The sequence below is a fragment of the Drosophila tropicalis genome, unplaced genomic scaffold, assembly GCF_018151085.1.
Source record: "Drosophila tropicalis isolate 14030-0801.00 unplaced genomic scaffold, ASM1815108v1 contig_694, whole genome shotgun sequence".
NCBI classification, from domain to species: Eukaryota; Metazoa; Arthropoda; class Insecta; order Diptera; family Drosophilidae; genus Drosophila; species Drosophila tropicalis.
In genome coordinates, this window is record NW_027173176.1 from 6,579,456 (window position 1) to 6,594,621 (window position 15,166).

The 15,166-nt window shown below is 39.7% G+C and overlaps 1 protein-coding gene across 1 annotated transcript; it reads left to right on the plus strand.

Moving 5' to 3' along the window:
* The first annotated feature begins 236 nt into the window (after positions 1-236).
* On the plus strand, positions 237-11,328 carry LOC137579292 (uncharacterized). The gene is made up of 7 exons (XM_068293012.1): positions 237-385; positions 6,424-6,555; positions 7,155-7,305; positions 7,441-8,093; positions 8,142-8,375; positions 9,394-9,599; positions 11,110-11,328. Exons 1-7 carry the CDS (start codon positions 241-243, stop codon positions 11,326-11,328), a joined length of 1,740 nt encoding a protein of 579 aa, XP_068149113.1. The 5' UTR covers positions 237-240.
* Positions 11,329-15,166: the final 3,838 nt, after the last annotated feature.

The following is a 15,166-nucleotide window of genomic DNA, read 5'->3' on the forward strand; positions in this document are numbered from 1 at the left end:
TGTTGTTGTTGTTGTGTAGGACGAAAATGGAACAAATCGCCGTTGCTCTTTTATGTGATTGAAAATTAAGTGTTTTTTTATGTTAAATCAAATAATATTGAAAACGCCATAAAACAAAAGAGATTTTGCAGTGAATAAAGAACTAACGGTCTACACACACACACACACACACGCACACACCGACACACACATAAACAGAAAGGAGGACAGTTCGGAATGGCTGATTGGCAGCCAAGTGTTATGGCATTAGCCTTGGGCTGTCTGCTCTATTTAATCGCAGCTCTAAGGCCAACATCTGCCTGGAGCTTACCCATCCTTCAATCCTCCAATCCGATCCAAGTGGCACCTGTTGCCGCCGCTGCTTCAGCCGCTCGACAGCTAAATGGTAAGTTCTTTTGATATTTTTCTCTTTACTTTTAATTGATGATGATTCGGTTACCCCCCTTTGCTGCCACGCCCCGTAAAAAACAAAACAGATTTCTTTTCACTGAGCAAAATGTGGTCACTTGGTTGGTTGGTTGCTTCGTGTTGGCTAGTTGGTGGTGAAGTGGTTGAAAAAAAGTCAAAAAAAAGAAGAAAAAACAAGACACAAAAAATACTGTAAATAAAATACTTTTATTGCAGTGAAATTTTTGCTCATTAAGTTGAATGTGAGAGCCAGAGAGACAGACAGCCTGACAGGCCGACGCAGAGTCTCTAAGTTGGGCCTCTGTCTCTAGATAGTAGCTAGATTTATTAGCAATTATATAATCAGGCGGTCAGTACACCTCACTTTAGTTTGCTTTAAAATAACAACAACAACAGCAAAACAAAAAACGAAAGTCTTTTTTGTTAAAAATATACACAAAAAATAAATTTGTTCATCAAAAAAGCAATTAGTAATTAAAACAAAGCCAAGCTAATCACATAAGAATGGGTTAAATGGTAGGTATTTGTTTCATATAAAACCATAAAGAATTGCAAGTCCACAGAAGAAATAAGTACTTGATATAAGTACTTGTAGTTCTGATTTCAATATTTTCAATACTTCGTAGGTAATTACTTTTAGATGAATGTACTTGCAGTAATTTCAGCATATTTTCTTTAGGCGAAACAAGAAAATTTCACAATTTCGGACAAATATTTGAATAATCTTTCCAAAATCTTTAATATAACTGATGTAATTCTTTTAAGTAGTTAGCTAAGCTAATTTAAACTGTGTACTTCAAATTAGTAAATAATTTAGCCTCGATTCCTTTTGACCAATTGTTTTTTAAAGATTTGTTTTATTCTTCTCACAAAAAAGGATGTGTTCACTTCACACTAGTCAAAATTATACAAACTTCGACGTACTTCAAGTAAAGCTTTCTAGGGAGTTTGTAGAAGAGACAAAGATTGTTCCAAAGGATCAACAATAAATCAATTTAATTAAGAAATCTTCTTTATGGTCGAAGATCTACAGAATAGCTTGAGATCTGTAAACAATTTTCAAATTGAACACTTTGCCAGAAGTCTCAATTAAGATCATACAGAAAGAGGGGGACTCACATGATGATGATGATGATGTTGGTGATGATGGGTGATGGCTGCAGGTGTCGGTTTGTGTGTAGTTACTCTTGAATGTGGCCATCAGTTGTTAGCTCGACACAAATCCCATTTCGGCTGACTTTCATGGGCAATGCAGCAGAACAAAAAGCGGCTAAAAACAGAAAAAGAGAAGAAGGCGAAATAAAAAACGCCTCAGTTATGGGTAGGCTCGTTTTTTTTCGTCTTTTATACTTCTTCTGCAATATCTGAAGAAGGCACATATATATATTTTAACAGGTGACATACTGGCAATTCATTTTGACTCTGTTACGTTATGGAGCGACACTTCTGGCCACCCTTCTTTCCCCCCTCCGGCAACTGTCTCGTTCTGTGTCTTTCTCTGCCACTTGAAGTCTTTGTTCTTTCTGGTTTCTGGAAATGCATGTCGAGCAATTAGCAAAGCGACCGCCTCTTTGCCTGCACTTGTGAAAAAGCAAAAACAAAAACCAAGTCAAGAAGATGGGTATACACTTATTCACATATCGTTTAGCTTCACTCAAATGGGTCATAACTAACTAAACCAGAACCCAGAAGCGAGAGGCGCAACGAAATGAAGGTCTACTTCAAGTACTTACGCATGGAGTAAGTGAGTGACAGCAGCAAGAAGGGGTCCCCATTAAGTGAACGGTAATTGACCATTGAGACCGACAACTGGATACCCTCCACAAGTGATTATCACAAGTTATCGATATTCCATTGCTTTGATTATTACAGAACTTCTCCAGCCTAGAATCGAATGGCAAATGCTTAACTAATTAACCCCCTTCGATGTCAATTATGGTTTTTCGATTTCGTTGCAAGAATTTGTGGTTATTCAGATTAACGGCGATTATGGAAATCGAAAGAGAGAATCGTCGCAAGGTATCAATTAAAGTTTCTAATGAAAGTGAGCAAAGTCACAGAGAATTCTGTTATTCTTGAGGGCTTAGAAACGGTTCGAGTTTATGAAATGAATTTAAGAAAAACAAAAGAAAAGAGTTTTGAAATGTTATGTTATCTTAATAGGAATCCCCCCACCATCTCCAGCCACCGTCTCCCCGCCTACGAAATCCCTTAATGAATAATTCATTGAACCCTTTTCAGAAGAAAGGGCATAGAGATCAACAGCAGCAACCAACAAAGAAATTACTAAGTAAATAGAAACAAGTTGATGTCTTAGTCGTGATAGTGTCAGATTCAATTGTTGTTGTTATTGTTGTTGTGTGTGGTAGTGGTGGTGGCGGGCAACAGGTGGAGGAACAGAGGAGAATGGAGCGTACAAATTGCGCCGACACCAACTTGAAAAATGCTCATAATTGGGTTATAACCGTCATATTTGTCCAACTGTCCGAGCCGTGTCCAACTATCCAAGACCAACAATTTATATATGTCTTTCTGGTTTTTTGGTCTTTTCTGTTGGCCAAAAACAATGCCACTGGAAAACAACATTGGCGACACTTCTTTCTTGGTCTTTTTTTTTTGTACAAAAATGAAAAGTGTCTGTCCAGTGAGTAAGTGAGTCGAGTCGAGCCAAGTCGAGTCGAGTGCCTTTGCTTTTCAATGGAATGGAAATCTAATTTCATTTTTTAATTGCCGCCTGCCCACTGGAATCTGGCCTAGTCCAAACCCAGTTTGGACTTCAGCAACATGGCCAAGAGACGAAACTGGTGCTCGATTTGCTTAGCTTAGCCATGGCCAGTGGATGGCGGCTTCATCAACATTGTCAATATCGGCAACATTTGCAGATGAAATGGCAAAGTTGCCTTTTTACTTGGCCAAATACGAGATCCTCTTCACTGATTTGCTTATGGTTAATCAATATTTCCTTGCCATCTTGTTGCTGTTGTTGCTGTTGTCGTCGTAGTCGGCAGCGGCAACGGCAGCGGCAACGGCATTGGCGTCATCGTCTTCAATTCAAATTCTGTGCCAGATCCGATCCATAGCCAGTGAAAGTTTGATTGAACATTTCTTGTTGTTGTTTGTGTTGGTGTATATTTGGTTTCCAGCTCACATGTTGTTGCTGGTTGCTCTTTGCCTCTATCTCCCTCTCCTCTTACTGTCTCTCCCCTCCCTCTCTCTCTCTCTCTGCATATTGTCAGTGGCGTAACGGTAACATCTAAGCCTATAAAATTCTTCAAAGAAATCTTAAAATGCTTGGCCATGAATTTTAAACAGCAATCATTCTGAATAAACCAAACAACAAATAAATATGTAAGTCATTTAATTGAAAACCTTTGAGGCATTTCATTCAAAGTAATTAGCAAAAGTCTAGACAAGCACTTAGGAAATAATTTGCATGATTTGAAGAATTCTGCAATAAAGTAAAAAATAAAGTTACAAAAACGCTTATAAGGAAACCTCTTTTCACCTTTTCCATTCTGTTAGTTTCCGATCCATTTTCAGTAACTACCAAAGGATTTGCCAACACTGGCGTTAACAGAAGAGTATCCTTAAACGTTAGTCAACACTCTTGTGGAGTTTTCATCCTTAAGTAGATTTAATGACTGGCAAATACGTCAACGTTGCAAAGAAAAAATCGCCCTATCGATGTTGATCCATTTACCTCTTTGTCCTAATTTCCCAGAGGCAGTTTTGAAAGGCAAACATAAAGTATGAGATATATTTATATATACGAGTATAGAAGGCATAAACTTACTGACATGTCAAATCGTTCGGGCATTACTTCATACATATTTCACTTTCAAAATAAATGCCACCTACTAGGCAAATAACTGGCTAACAACTTAATCAAAGTGATGCAGATGCAAAAGGGAGGGGAGGGGAATGGAGCCTGAAAGAGAATTACTAGAATTTTCAGTGATTATGCTAATATTTTATGAGCTACTGTTATGCCTTGCCTATGGCTAATTTATGGCCCACTAGCCGCAACCACGGCACAAGCTAGCCGTAAGCCGCAGGCCCAGTTAGCCCAGTTAACCAGCAGGCCAATACGATAATGTACAGTTGGGTTGGTTGGTTGGGGCGCCCATTGGGGTACATGCAAATTCAACGCTCAATAAACATAAAAAGCATCAAATGCGTTTGCGTTTGCCATCGTTTCGCATCATCAAATCGAAACCACTAACCAGCCACGCGGTGGGCCCAGACTATCAGATGCAATTGCAGTGAAAGTTCATATCAGAAAAGGGAAGAAAATTAGCCAAACGCCAATGAAAAGTGAAAAGGCCCAAACAATACAACAAATAGACTCCGACTAAGGCCAAGACTATAAGTAGTAAGTAGTCAAAATGGTCCCAACTTTGCCTGGGTCGTCTTAATGTGCCACATTTATTAGACACCCAAAACGCAAGACAAAGAGATGCTCGCCATGGAACCCAGTTGGCCAGGTAGCAAGACATCGACATTGGCATTGGCATTGGCATTGGCATTGGCACAGCAGTTGCCAGTTGCAGCTTTCTTTCGCCTTTTGGCATTCTTGTCACAGGTTTTCTCGAGTTTTCTCGTGTGGGCAGGATGCTATCTATTGGCTGTTTGCTGTTTGCTGTTGGCCAAAAAGATGTCACCATGAAGCTAAAAACGAATTTCTCACAGGCATCCTCTAACCTAGCCAAAAGGCTTTCACTTGGCCTGCTGGGTCAAAGTACGAATTTGCCATCGTGTTCACTTAATTGAAAGGAAAATCACATTTAAAGAAAATCCACCACACGAGTTGTCATGGCATCTTGTTCCCTTATTTGGCCCCAGGTCGTATTTCGTTTTTCGTTTTCATTTTCGGTAGTCGAAAGGTGGGGCGGGGAGGAGAGCAATTAAAAGGCGACACAATCATAGCAAGTGAAAATATAAAAGAAAATTGCTCAATTTTCTCTCAAATTATGCTTCATGTCATTAAAGAATGATGCCTGGGAGCAATTTTTCAAGAGGAGTCCGATTCAAAAGTCATGCTGAGAGTTTGTTTCTCATAGTTAGCATGTTTAACTAATGGCTTCAACACCATTTAAAGTTCTTAGTTCTCTTTGATGTAGATTCTGTCAATTGTTCAAATGAATTCAAGCCAAGATCATTTCAGCTGGGACTTGGGTCTAATATGTCTAATGAAAGTTGAAAAAGTCAAAGAATTATAGTTCATACTTGAGAACTGCATAGAAGGGTAGGGAAAAGTCATTGATTGAAACGAGTCAAAGTGGAAAATGAGAATCTCTTGTACTATTCTATTCATACTCTTACTTGGAAATGATATTTCAAAAATTTATTTGAAATTGTTGAAGAAAAAGTGAAACAACTGACTGACTGACTCTGGTCGACAATGAGATCAATCAGGCATTGATTAAAGGCAATTAAACGATTGAAATTGAAATGCAGTTTAATTGCCGTTGAATGCATTTTCACCTTGCGGACAACAACAAGTTAATGATGAGTTGATGGCTTGATGGATCGATGATTGGCGGCAACGCGTGGACAAATGGTTAAATAAATGGAAACATGGCTCGAGCCAATTGGCATTGGTAATGCATTGTCCATTGGCATTTCTCAGGCAGACTAGAGCAGAAAGCCACTCAGTGAGCCACCACACAAGGTGCTGGAGCTGATGGTCTGGTGCTGGATGTGAATGTGGTCAGTGGTCAGTTCCAGTGAGCTTATACTTTCACTCAAATATTTGATGATGGAAAAGTCATAGCCATATAACCATGCAGACCATGACCATGTTAACCACCACCACAGCACCACACGCAAGTGCTATGCCGAGTGTGTGTGTGTGTGTGTTAGCCAACCAAATTAGACCAAATTCCCCTGTTGCTGAAATCTCACTTATGGCCTTTCCGTTTTCAACGAAAGTCCAACGCAACTTGTAACTTGTACTTGCATTCAATCAACATTTATTTACCAATTCTTCTCATTTTGGTATATTTTTTTTTGCAGAAGTCTCCCCGTATTTGGATCTGGCCTTGTGCCCCATACGCGCCGAACCATGGTCATGTGCCCGACAGCAATCGGCAAGGATTTTGGATGTTTGGGATGGTGAACTGAATGTTCAGTGGCAGAAATTGAAAGGTAAGAATTTTGTCTTTTCCAAAGAAGAACCAAAGGAATCGAACAGCATTAACTTGGCTAGATACTTTCAAGTCAGTGAAAACATAATCTTGGGTTGGGGAAATCGATCCGTCGATATGGGGAGGGAGGGATCTCACTTTTAGAGGAAAGGGTAAAGATGCCTTCTAGAACGAATATCATGTATGTTGGCCACGCCTGCTAATTTGCTTGATGTTTCGAAATTCCAATTGTGATTTGCAGAGGCATTAAGCAGGTGTTAATTAGGTTTAAGTGGGGGATGGGGAAAGAAAATAAAAGAAACTTGCAATATGAAGAGATTTGACTTTCAGGCATTGAATGGATAAACAAAAGCTTTCCCACATATGATTTATGTAGGTGAAAATTTTAGTGTAGAAACGAGTGAAAATTCACAGAGTTCACAGAGTTCAAAGCGAAGGAGTAGGAGGAGGAGTAGGAGGAGCAAGTGGGGGCAAAGCCTTCTGGCGTAGTGGGAATAGTGAGAAGTTAACCAAAGAATTCTTCACGGCATGCAATCGAAGCGAATTTACATGAAAAGGCAATTAATACAATGTATTCCTGTTTTTTTTGTGTCTTGCTAGTCGAAGCCGATCGTCAGCTGAACGCAACGATTGAGAGGCGTGGCTATAGCGCCTCCGAGTTGCCAGTTAAGGAGAAGCCATCGTCGATATTGAAGAAAATCGAGATCGGCACGAATTATATGAAAGAATACCTGGCCGAGACTATGGATGGGTAAGTTGAGCAAGCAAATAAACAAACACTTAAGGCCAAAACACGCAAAGTTGTGGCCAAATGCCAGCCAGTTTTTCATTTTTGCATCCCCCTTCCAAATATTTGTTTACTCACTTCCTCCAAACTCCACGATAGTTTCCTTGGCCGCGAATACGAGTATTTGCAGACATCCAAAGCGGCTGCTGCCGAAGATGATAGTGAAAACGATCAGAGCGTCAACAACAATGTGGACTATGAAGATGAAACGGATGGAGCGGAGCCAGAGGAAGATGGCAGTGACACTGGGGAAGAAGACAACGACAACGACAACGACAACGACGACGACGACGATGAAGACGATGCCGCCGAGGAGGAAGAGGAGGAGGAGGATGATGACAATGACAATGACAACGACAACGATGAAGGCGAGGCAGATGAGGATAACTCCAATGGCAACAGCAGCACAGGTGGCAACCATCATGCCGCGGAGGATGAGGAAAATGAAAGTGAGACCAGCCTGAATGTGGCCCAATCTCACGACGATGGCAAGAACACAGTTTTCAGTGAGGACAATGGCTCATCGATTGGTGTAGAGTTCATCGAGCTGGAGGATGAGGCTGGCAAGAAACCAGGCGGAGGGGGAAAACGCAAAAAAAAGAACAAAAACAAGAAACAGAAACGCAAGAAGAAGGGTCAACAGCAACAGCAGCAACCAGCCACATTGGTTGTGGTCCAGGCGGCACCCGAACATCATGAAGTTGACTCTGGCCATGAGAGTGAGCCCACCTTTGTCAGTCATGGCGGAAGCAGCGGCGGCGGAGGACATGGCGGAGGCCATGGCGGAGGTCATGGCGGAGGTGGCCATGGAGGCGGCGGCAAACCTTTTAAGCGTCGCCAAAAGGGCGGCAAAGGCAAACGCAAGCGCAAGGGCCAACAATCGTCTGTGGTGGTCGAAGAGGAGTCCAGCGATCTTTTAGGCGGCTTGGGGCTGCTCGACGAACTGGCCGATGTCGATGATGTCCTTCTAGCCGGCGGCGTCGGTGGAAAACGCAAACATAAGAATCCAACAAAATATGGTAGAAGTAACGGAGGTGTGTGTTGTTTGCTGCGTGTGGTTTTACAATGACTTTAGCGCACCCATTTCCAAGCACAACTTAGTGCCCGCAGAATCCCAAATCTTGCCCTATTCTATTCTACATATCAGTGAATGCAATTACAATGCTTGAAAATGATACCAATCCAAAGATGAGCTTTGATTAGCAAACTAAAATTCATTTTGATTGCAATCTCTGTTTACTTTAAACATACATAAATATATTTAAGTGTCTTGGTGTATGGCTAGATTGGTTATAACTGGTGGAGGCATCTCTCAATATGTATACAAGTTCGTTTCCTCTCTATATCAGAGAAACAACAATTGAGTTTACTTTGGTGAACCAAATTATAATGTTCCAACTTAAAATTTCATCTCTTAGGCAGTATTTAGTCTCTCTAAATCTTTAATGTCCGTTCTAAAGCTAAAAAATGATTGATTCATTACATAACTTCTTCTATTCGAATGAATAATATTTGAAAAATTTGAATTTTGCGTTGCTGCCCAGCTTAACGGTTAACATTGTCGCCACTGTTAAGCATCCCCAAAAGCAGGCAGCAATTTTTCCCTTATAGCAGTCAGCTTTCGTCACGCTCAACGTTCGCTTTGAATTTGAATTTGAATCTGAGCAAAGGAGAAGAAAACTAGCAAATCCAGAATCCAGACAAATGTAAATCTTGTATATATATATATTCTGATGACTGAAGACTGATAGTTTAAGTGTTGCTTGAATGCCTTTTGAATGCTTTTGCTGTGTTTTTTTGTTTTTGTTTTGCTTGCTTGTTTGTTGTTTTTTTTGTTTTCTTGTTAAAATTGTGTTGTTGTTAACGCACTTTTTGGCGCACTGCAGTTCATACTAACGAAACACCACCCTCCCAAGCGATAAAAATTTTATGTTTTAATTATTTGTGTTTTGATTGTGTGTTTTCTGTTTTTGTGTAAGTGTTGGAGGCAATTCATAATATTCATTTGTATTTGTATTTAACTAATGTTCTCTTCTTTTCGCTTCACCTTAGTTACCCGCGGCAAGAAGAAGAAGAAGAAGAAGGCTTTGATGAAATTGGTGTTGCTTGGCTCGTTCTTGAAGGCGAAAATCGAATTATTGCTCAAGATATTGGGCGCCCATTTGCAAATAAAATTCTTTGCCATAGCGTTGATCGGTCTCCTGATCAATATAGCGCGTTTCTGGATTGATGTGAAGCGGGGCGGTTCACCATCTAAGGTAAGTCCTGACACTCTTCCATGTATGTAAAGTCCCCAAACCCCCCAACCCACACCACCCAACACAAAGAACACTCCCCCTGTTTGAACGGGGAGAGTCTTGTTTTTGTTTAATTTCTGTTTAATATTTTTTGTTTTTTACACGCTGCGGTATATGAGACCAAAATCTTTTTTTTTGTTTTTCGTGTTTTGCACATTTTGCAACATTTTGTTTTACATTTACATTGTTTTTTTTTTTTTAGTCTTAAGCTCAAGTACAAATGCTCAAGAACAAAATATTCTGGCAACGGTTTGTTGGCGCCTCACGCCCCCCCTCAAAAGTGATTACAACAACAACAACAACAAATCTATTCTGTCTTTCTCTATCTATCTGAGATACTCTAAACTTTAACTCTCTTCACTCTATTCACAAAAACAAACAAAAAAAACCAACAATTTTGTATATAAAATCTAATGTAAAATGCGTTTTTACCCCATACAGTTTAATGCCCTGTTTCTTGATTTTTTTGGCCACTTTGCCTACTCCAGCTGCGGTTTCCTTCCACCTCTATGTTCCGTTCCTTAATGAGAGTTCATCCACAATCACACACAAAAAAATACAAAATATACCGAAACATTTCAACCGTATGCTAACATATACAGACCTCTTTGGTTTTCAGATATGGTAAAAGCCCTTTGGACCAAAAAAACAAACAAATTACCAACCAAAACAAACAAAACAGTTCCCCTGTTACGGAACACAAGCAACAGACAAACATGAAAACAAAACACAAAAACAAATCTGAATCACAAACACTATAAGCATTATACACTATCTCCCAAGATCAGATCAGCAAGACATAGGTTTACATAGGTTTGCCCCCCTTTCCCCCCGGCCAATCACAACACAAACTGTGTAAGTATAGGGCAATCGACTCAGAGACACTACAGCCCTCTCGAAATCCCAGAAAACAAGTCCACACAGTTTCTGGGAATGCAATCGTCCGATGACCTATAGCTAGGAAGGAACAATTGCAAATGAAATCGCATAAGCATCGAATCTAGGATTGCCCCTTACAGTAGATTGGAAAAGTATTGAACAGAGTGTTTCTTAATTTCTTTTAGCGTTTTCCTAGAAAGCTTATTGCATACTTTCAGGAGTTATATTAAAGTAGCAATTGCCCTGTAAATGGAAACATAAAACTATTTTTTGAAGTGAAAAGTCTATCCAAAGTCTCGTTGGAACAGAAGATTATAGAGAATAGTTTTCGTGTCCATGAAGAATCAAATCAAATTCTAAACTATCAAATAATATGTCCACTAACATTCAACCGATATACAGACAATTCGGTTTCCTTCCACCCTCTCTACCAACTTCTCTCTCTCTACCCGCCGAATAAACAAAATGAAAACAAACAACAAAATACGAAAGAAAACCGAAAACTCACAACTCTTGGGTATCTTTGGTACTTCTCCTCTGGTGTTTCACACTCTTCACGACACACACTTTTTGCATTTGCATTTCTAACTAGGTTGTATACGTTGAACATGCCCATCATCAGCACCATTACGAGGATCATGGCGACGACTGGAGCGAGCCCGGTGGCAGCTATTGGAAGCGATCCCTGCAGACGGATCCCTCAGTGGAGGAGATTGACTCGTCCACCGACAGCTATCAGGTCCGTCCACAGCAGCAGCAGGCCCAAGATGCCCATTACCTGGCCTATCGCAATCAATATCAATGGCAATAATCCGCAATCAACAGATCGAGATCGGGATTCGAGAACGAGATTTTATTTGTTTTGCTTATAAAGGGTTTTTTTTTTCTATATAATTTAATGAATGAATATATATACATATATCGTATAATTTATGATTATTAAATAATCCCCCCACCACCAGCCCCCGTGCAAGGTCCTAGCTCAAAATTAATTTTAGCAAAATGCCAATAAATCAATTTTAGTAATTAGTAGAAATTCGTTTTTAGTGCAATCGAACAAAAAACAAAAGAGAATGAAAAAGAAAACAAAACAAGAGAAAAGCAAAAAAATTCAATACCCTAAATTTTAATTATTTATATGTATGTGTATTTAATTAACTAATCTAATGCAATTGTACATTTTTTTTTTGTTGACAATTGAAATTAGTTGAATTACCTTTTAAGTTATTTATTGCAAATTATTTATTGTGCTTACAAACTTATATGTTATATTTATGCATATTATTAATATGAAAATAAACGAAAAAAAGGAACAAAAAAAAACAACAGCAATTTAAAGTAATGCCTTGTCATTTCCTGTGATCCAAGGGGGACCCAACCCAACCCATCCCAGTCCGACCATTCGACGGCCAGACACTTTACGTAGAATGCGGTCAATTCTCCGCTGAAATTCCATAAAATTTCACCTGACGCCCGTGTATTTTATTCTAATTTTCGTGCACAATTCTAGGCCAACCCAGACGACAACATGTGCCCAAAAAAGAAGGCACACATTTGTCAGAACAACGACTTCAAAATACCCTCTACAGAATCTAAAAGCTTGATTCAACTATCGGAAGGAAACATTTCAAGCCTTAGCATTGACAGCTGGCGGAGTTTAGGTTTTGGTGACCCCGACGAAGTGATGTTTCAAATGGAAGTTTTATAGAGATATCTTCAGATGTTCACCCCTTTTTAGAGCGAGGTATTCAAATGCCAAAAATAGACAAAAAAGCAAATAGTTGGGGTGTCATTGTGTCTGGATTGACATTTGCGCATGCTCGGAGCGCGTCTTGAATGATAAAACCTTTTTATATATTTGGCATGATGGCAAATGAAATTGTATCCACATAAATATTTGTCAATGATTGTAATAAGCAATTAAAACTGTGTTTGACAAACGACCAAACATACAATGGCCATACAATTTATGGCTAATAAATTGGTTATTGATTGACATGGCAGCCACCCAGCCACCGAAGGGAACTAACTCTGTTGATCGGAAAGAAAGTCACCCGAGGAGTTCACCTGATAGAAAAATGATTCTAGTCAGTCGGCCAGACATTCTGACACGTTTAGGTGACTGAATCTGGTCTGATATTGACCTTGTTTCAAATAAAATTAAACAGACTTTGGACTTTAATTGAGGGAAAAAGAGGCAAACACATTGAGAAACAAAAGAAAAAAAGTGGAAAAGAAATGAAAACCTCTTGCCAATTAGCATAAAGAAAAGCGAATTGACATGCCACTCGAGGCACATTATCAAGATTCATACCCCCCTGACCCCCCGTCTTCTGACTGTACGATCGTGCAAAGAAATTCTTATCATTAGCAAAATTAAAATCAATGAAATTGGCCATAAAAATTCAATTGCTCTCCATGCGTGGGAGACCCACGTTGTCATGTCATATGGAGGTGTCTGTCAACGTGTTTCACATAATTGATCATGATGATCATTCGCTGATAGAAGAACAGAAAATAGTTTAGTTTCTTCCACAAACACACACACGCACACACACACAGTACTTTCTAAACGACAGTGGGCGGCTCTGGTGCTGTGGGTGTGGCGATTGGTCATATATCATGCAGATACAATCTGTTCTCGATGGCAGCTGAAAACAAATCAATTGAAATTCCCAATGCGAAAATGTTTGGCAAATCTGTTTGGTTGGGGGGTTGGGGGGGATATGTCGGTGAAATAACGGTTAATGCGCCAAAGACAACGTGCAGCGGTTGCCAAAAATAAAACCACAAAATAAAAATCCAAAATTCAAATAAAAAAACACAATAGCAAACAAGTTGACAAAGGAAGTGTCTTGGATGGGCATCTGCCGAGAAGATCCAGTTCATCGATAGATGATAACAGACCCAAGGTGACAACCCTCCCCCCTCCTCACCAGCATCATATTAAAGATCAGTTCATTGTGAAGGATGGCATAGTCAAGTGGTGAGGAGCCTTGACAGAAACTTGAACAGAACTTTAACAATTTAACGATTGCATTTGAATTGTGTTTGCCTTTATTTGTTTGTTTTGATTGTTTTTTGGACATGTTTGAACGCACTGAAAGAAATGTAATTTGAAATTTAAGTGTCTCACTTAGAAAGCTAATTTCACACAATATCACGTATACGCATCGTACGCTAAAAAGGGGCATTTCCAACAGCGGCCACAACGACGCCCACCCTTCGACTTACTTTGGTTTCTTAATTTTTGGATTTTTTTATTTCAATTTGGAAATTGAAAAGTGCTCATGCATTATGTGGATGATCATGATTTTTCCATTGCATTTCGAAAATGATTTGCATTTTAGAAAGTTGAAATGGCTTTTCGTTGCATTTCAAAATATCAGAGGAAAGGCAAGAGATAGAGTGAGAGAGAGAGGGGGGATGGAGGGTTTATTTTTTAGTGCAATTCCTTAATGCCCGATATCAATAAATGACTAAATGAGTGAGTGGCTGTTGCTACCTCTCTCTCTCTCTCTGTCTCTCTCTCTCTGCTCAGTCTATTATTAAATTTAATAATTTTACAATTCCAGTCAGGTTCTTGCTGATATTGTAGAATTTTTGCTTGCCATTGAGCTTATCTTCTTGGCACGATTCTTCTCTCTTTTCTCTCTCTCTCTCTCTGGTCTGGGCAAACATTTCGCATTAAACTTTACTTTGTTGCCAAGTGCAAGGGAAACAAAATGCATGAAGGTATTTTAATGATAAGCGATAAGTACCTAAAGTGCAATAAATGTTTGCCACTCCATAAGGGCCAAGACCTCTAAATTGTCAGCCATATGCAGGGAATATTGATCGAATTAAAGGTGATGGATGCCCTATGCGAACTATCTAAGTATATGTGTCCATATGCGAGTCAAGAGTCAAGTCTCTAGCAACAGAAAAGAATGATGACTGAGCCGCTTTTAGTAGGAAATTGTTTACCCATTAGCATGCCTTACCAACAATGAATGGGTGTCTCTTCTCGGCCAAAAGAGATTTTCACTCGAAAGATTGTCACATCGACGACGTGAGATTGCGATTTTATGTGTACCAAGATTCAAACAAAGAGCATCATCATCATCATCATCGCCACTTCAGTGACAAGTTTTTAACCGAAAATTCGTTAGGGTTCATTGGCTCTAAGGAAAGGATTATGCAACTGAAATGAAATATCATCATCAAATTAAAGAGACTTATTAGTAATTTCGAATGAGCGATGAGGCCCTTCCTCTGTGGCCCTTTAGCTGGGGGGTTCTATCAAAAATCACGTAGCCAGCAAAAAGCGAAAGCTACTAAGGCCAATGGCTTCGGAAATAATATTAGCCCGAATTGCTCCACAGCTCCATAAGGCAAATGGAGGTGCCCACATGTAAGTAAGTAATAATTTTATATACTTCTTATTAATTATGTAGTTGGCCCTCTCACTCCCACTCCCGCTCCCGCTCCCACTTACCTTTGGCGGTGGCATCAAAGTCACCCGGAGGTGTATACGAACACCATTTCTGGACTATCTGGCGATGTTCATCTTGTAAGCGAACATTGTAGTCTCTTGGCATAACAATGAGCTAGCTAACAACCAAGTTTAAGATCTGCTCTAGACAAGAAGATAACTAATTTAGTTGCTG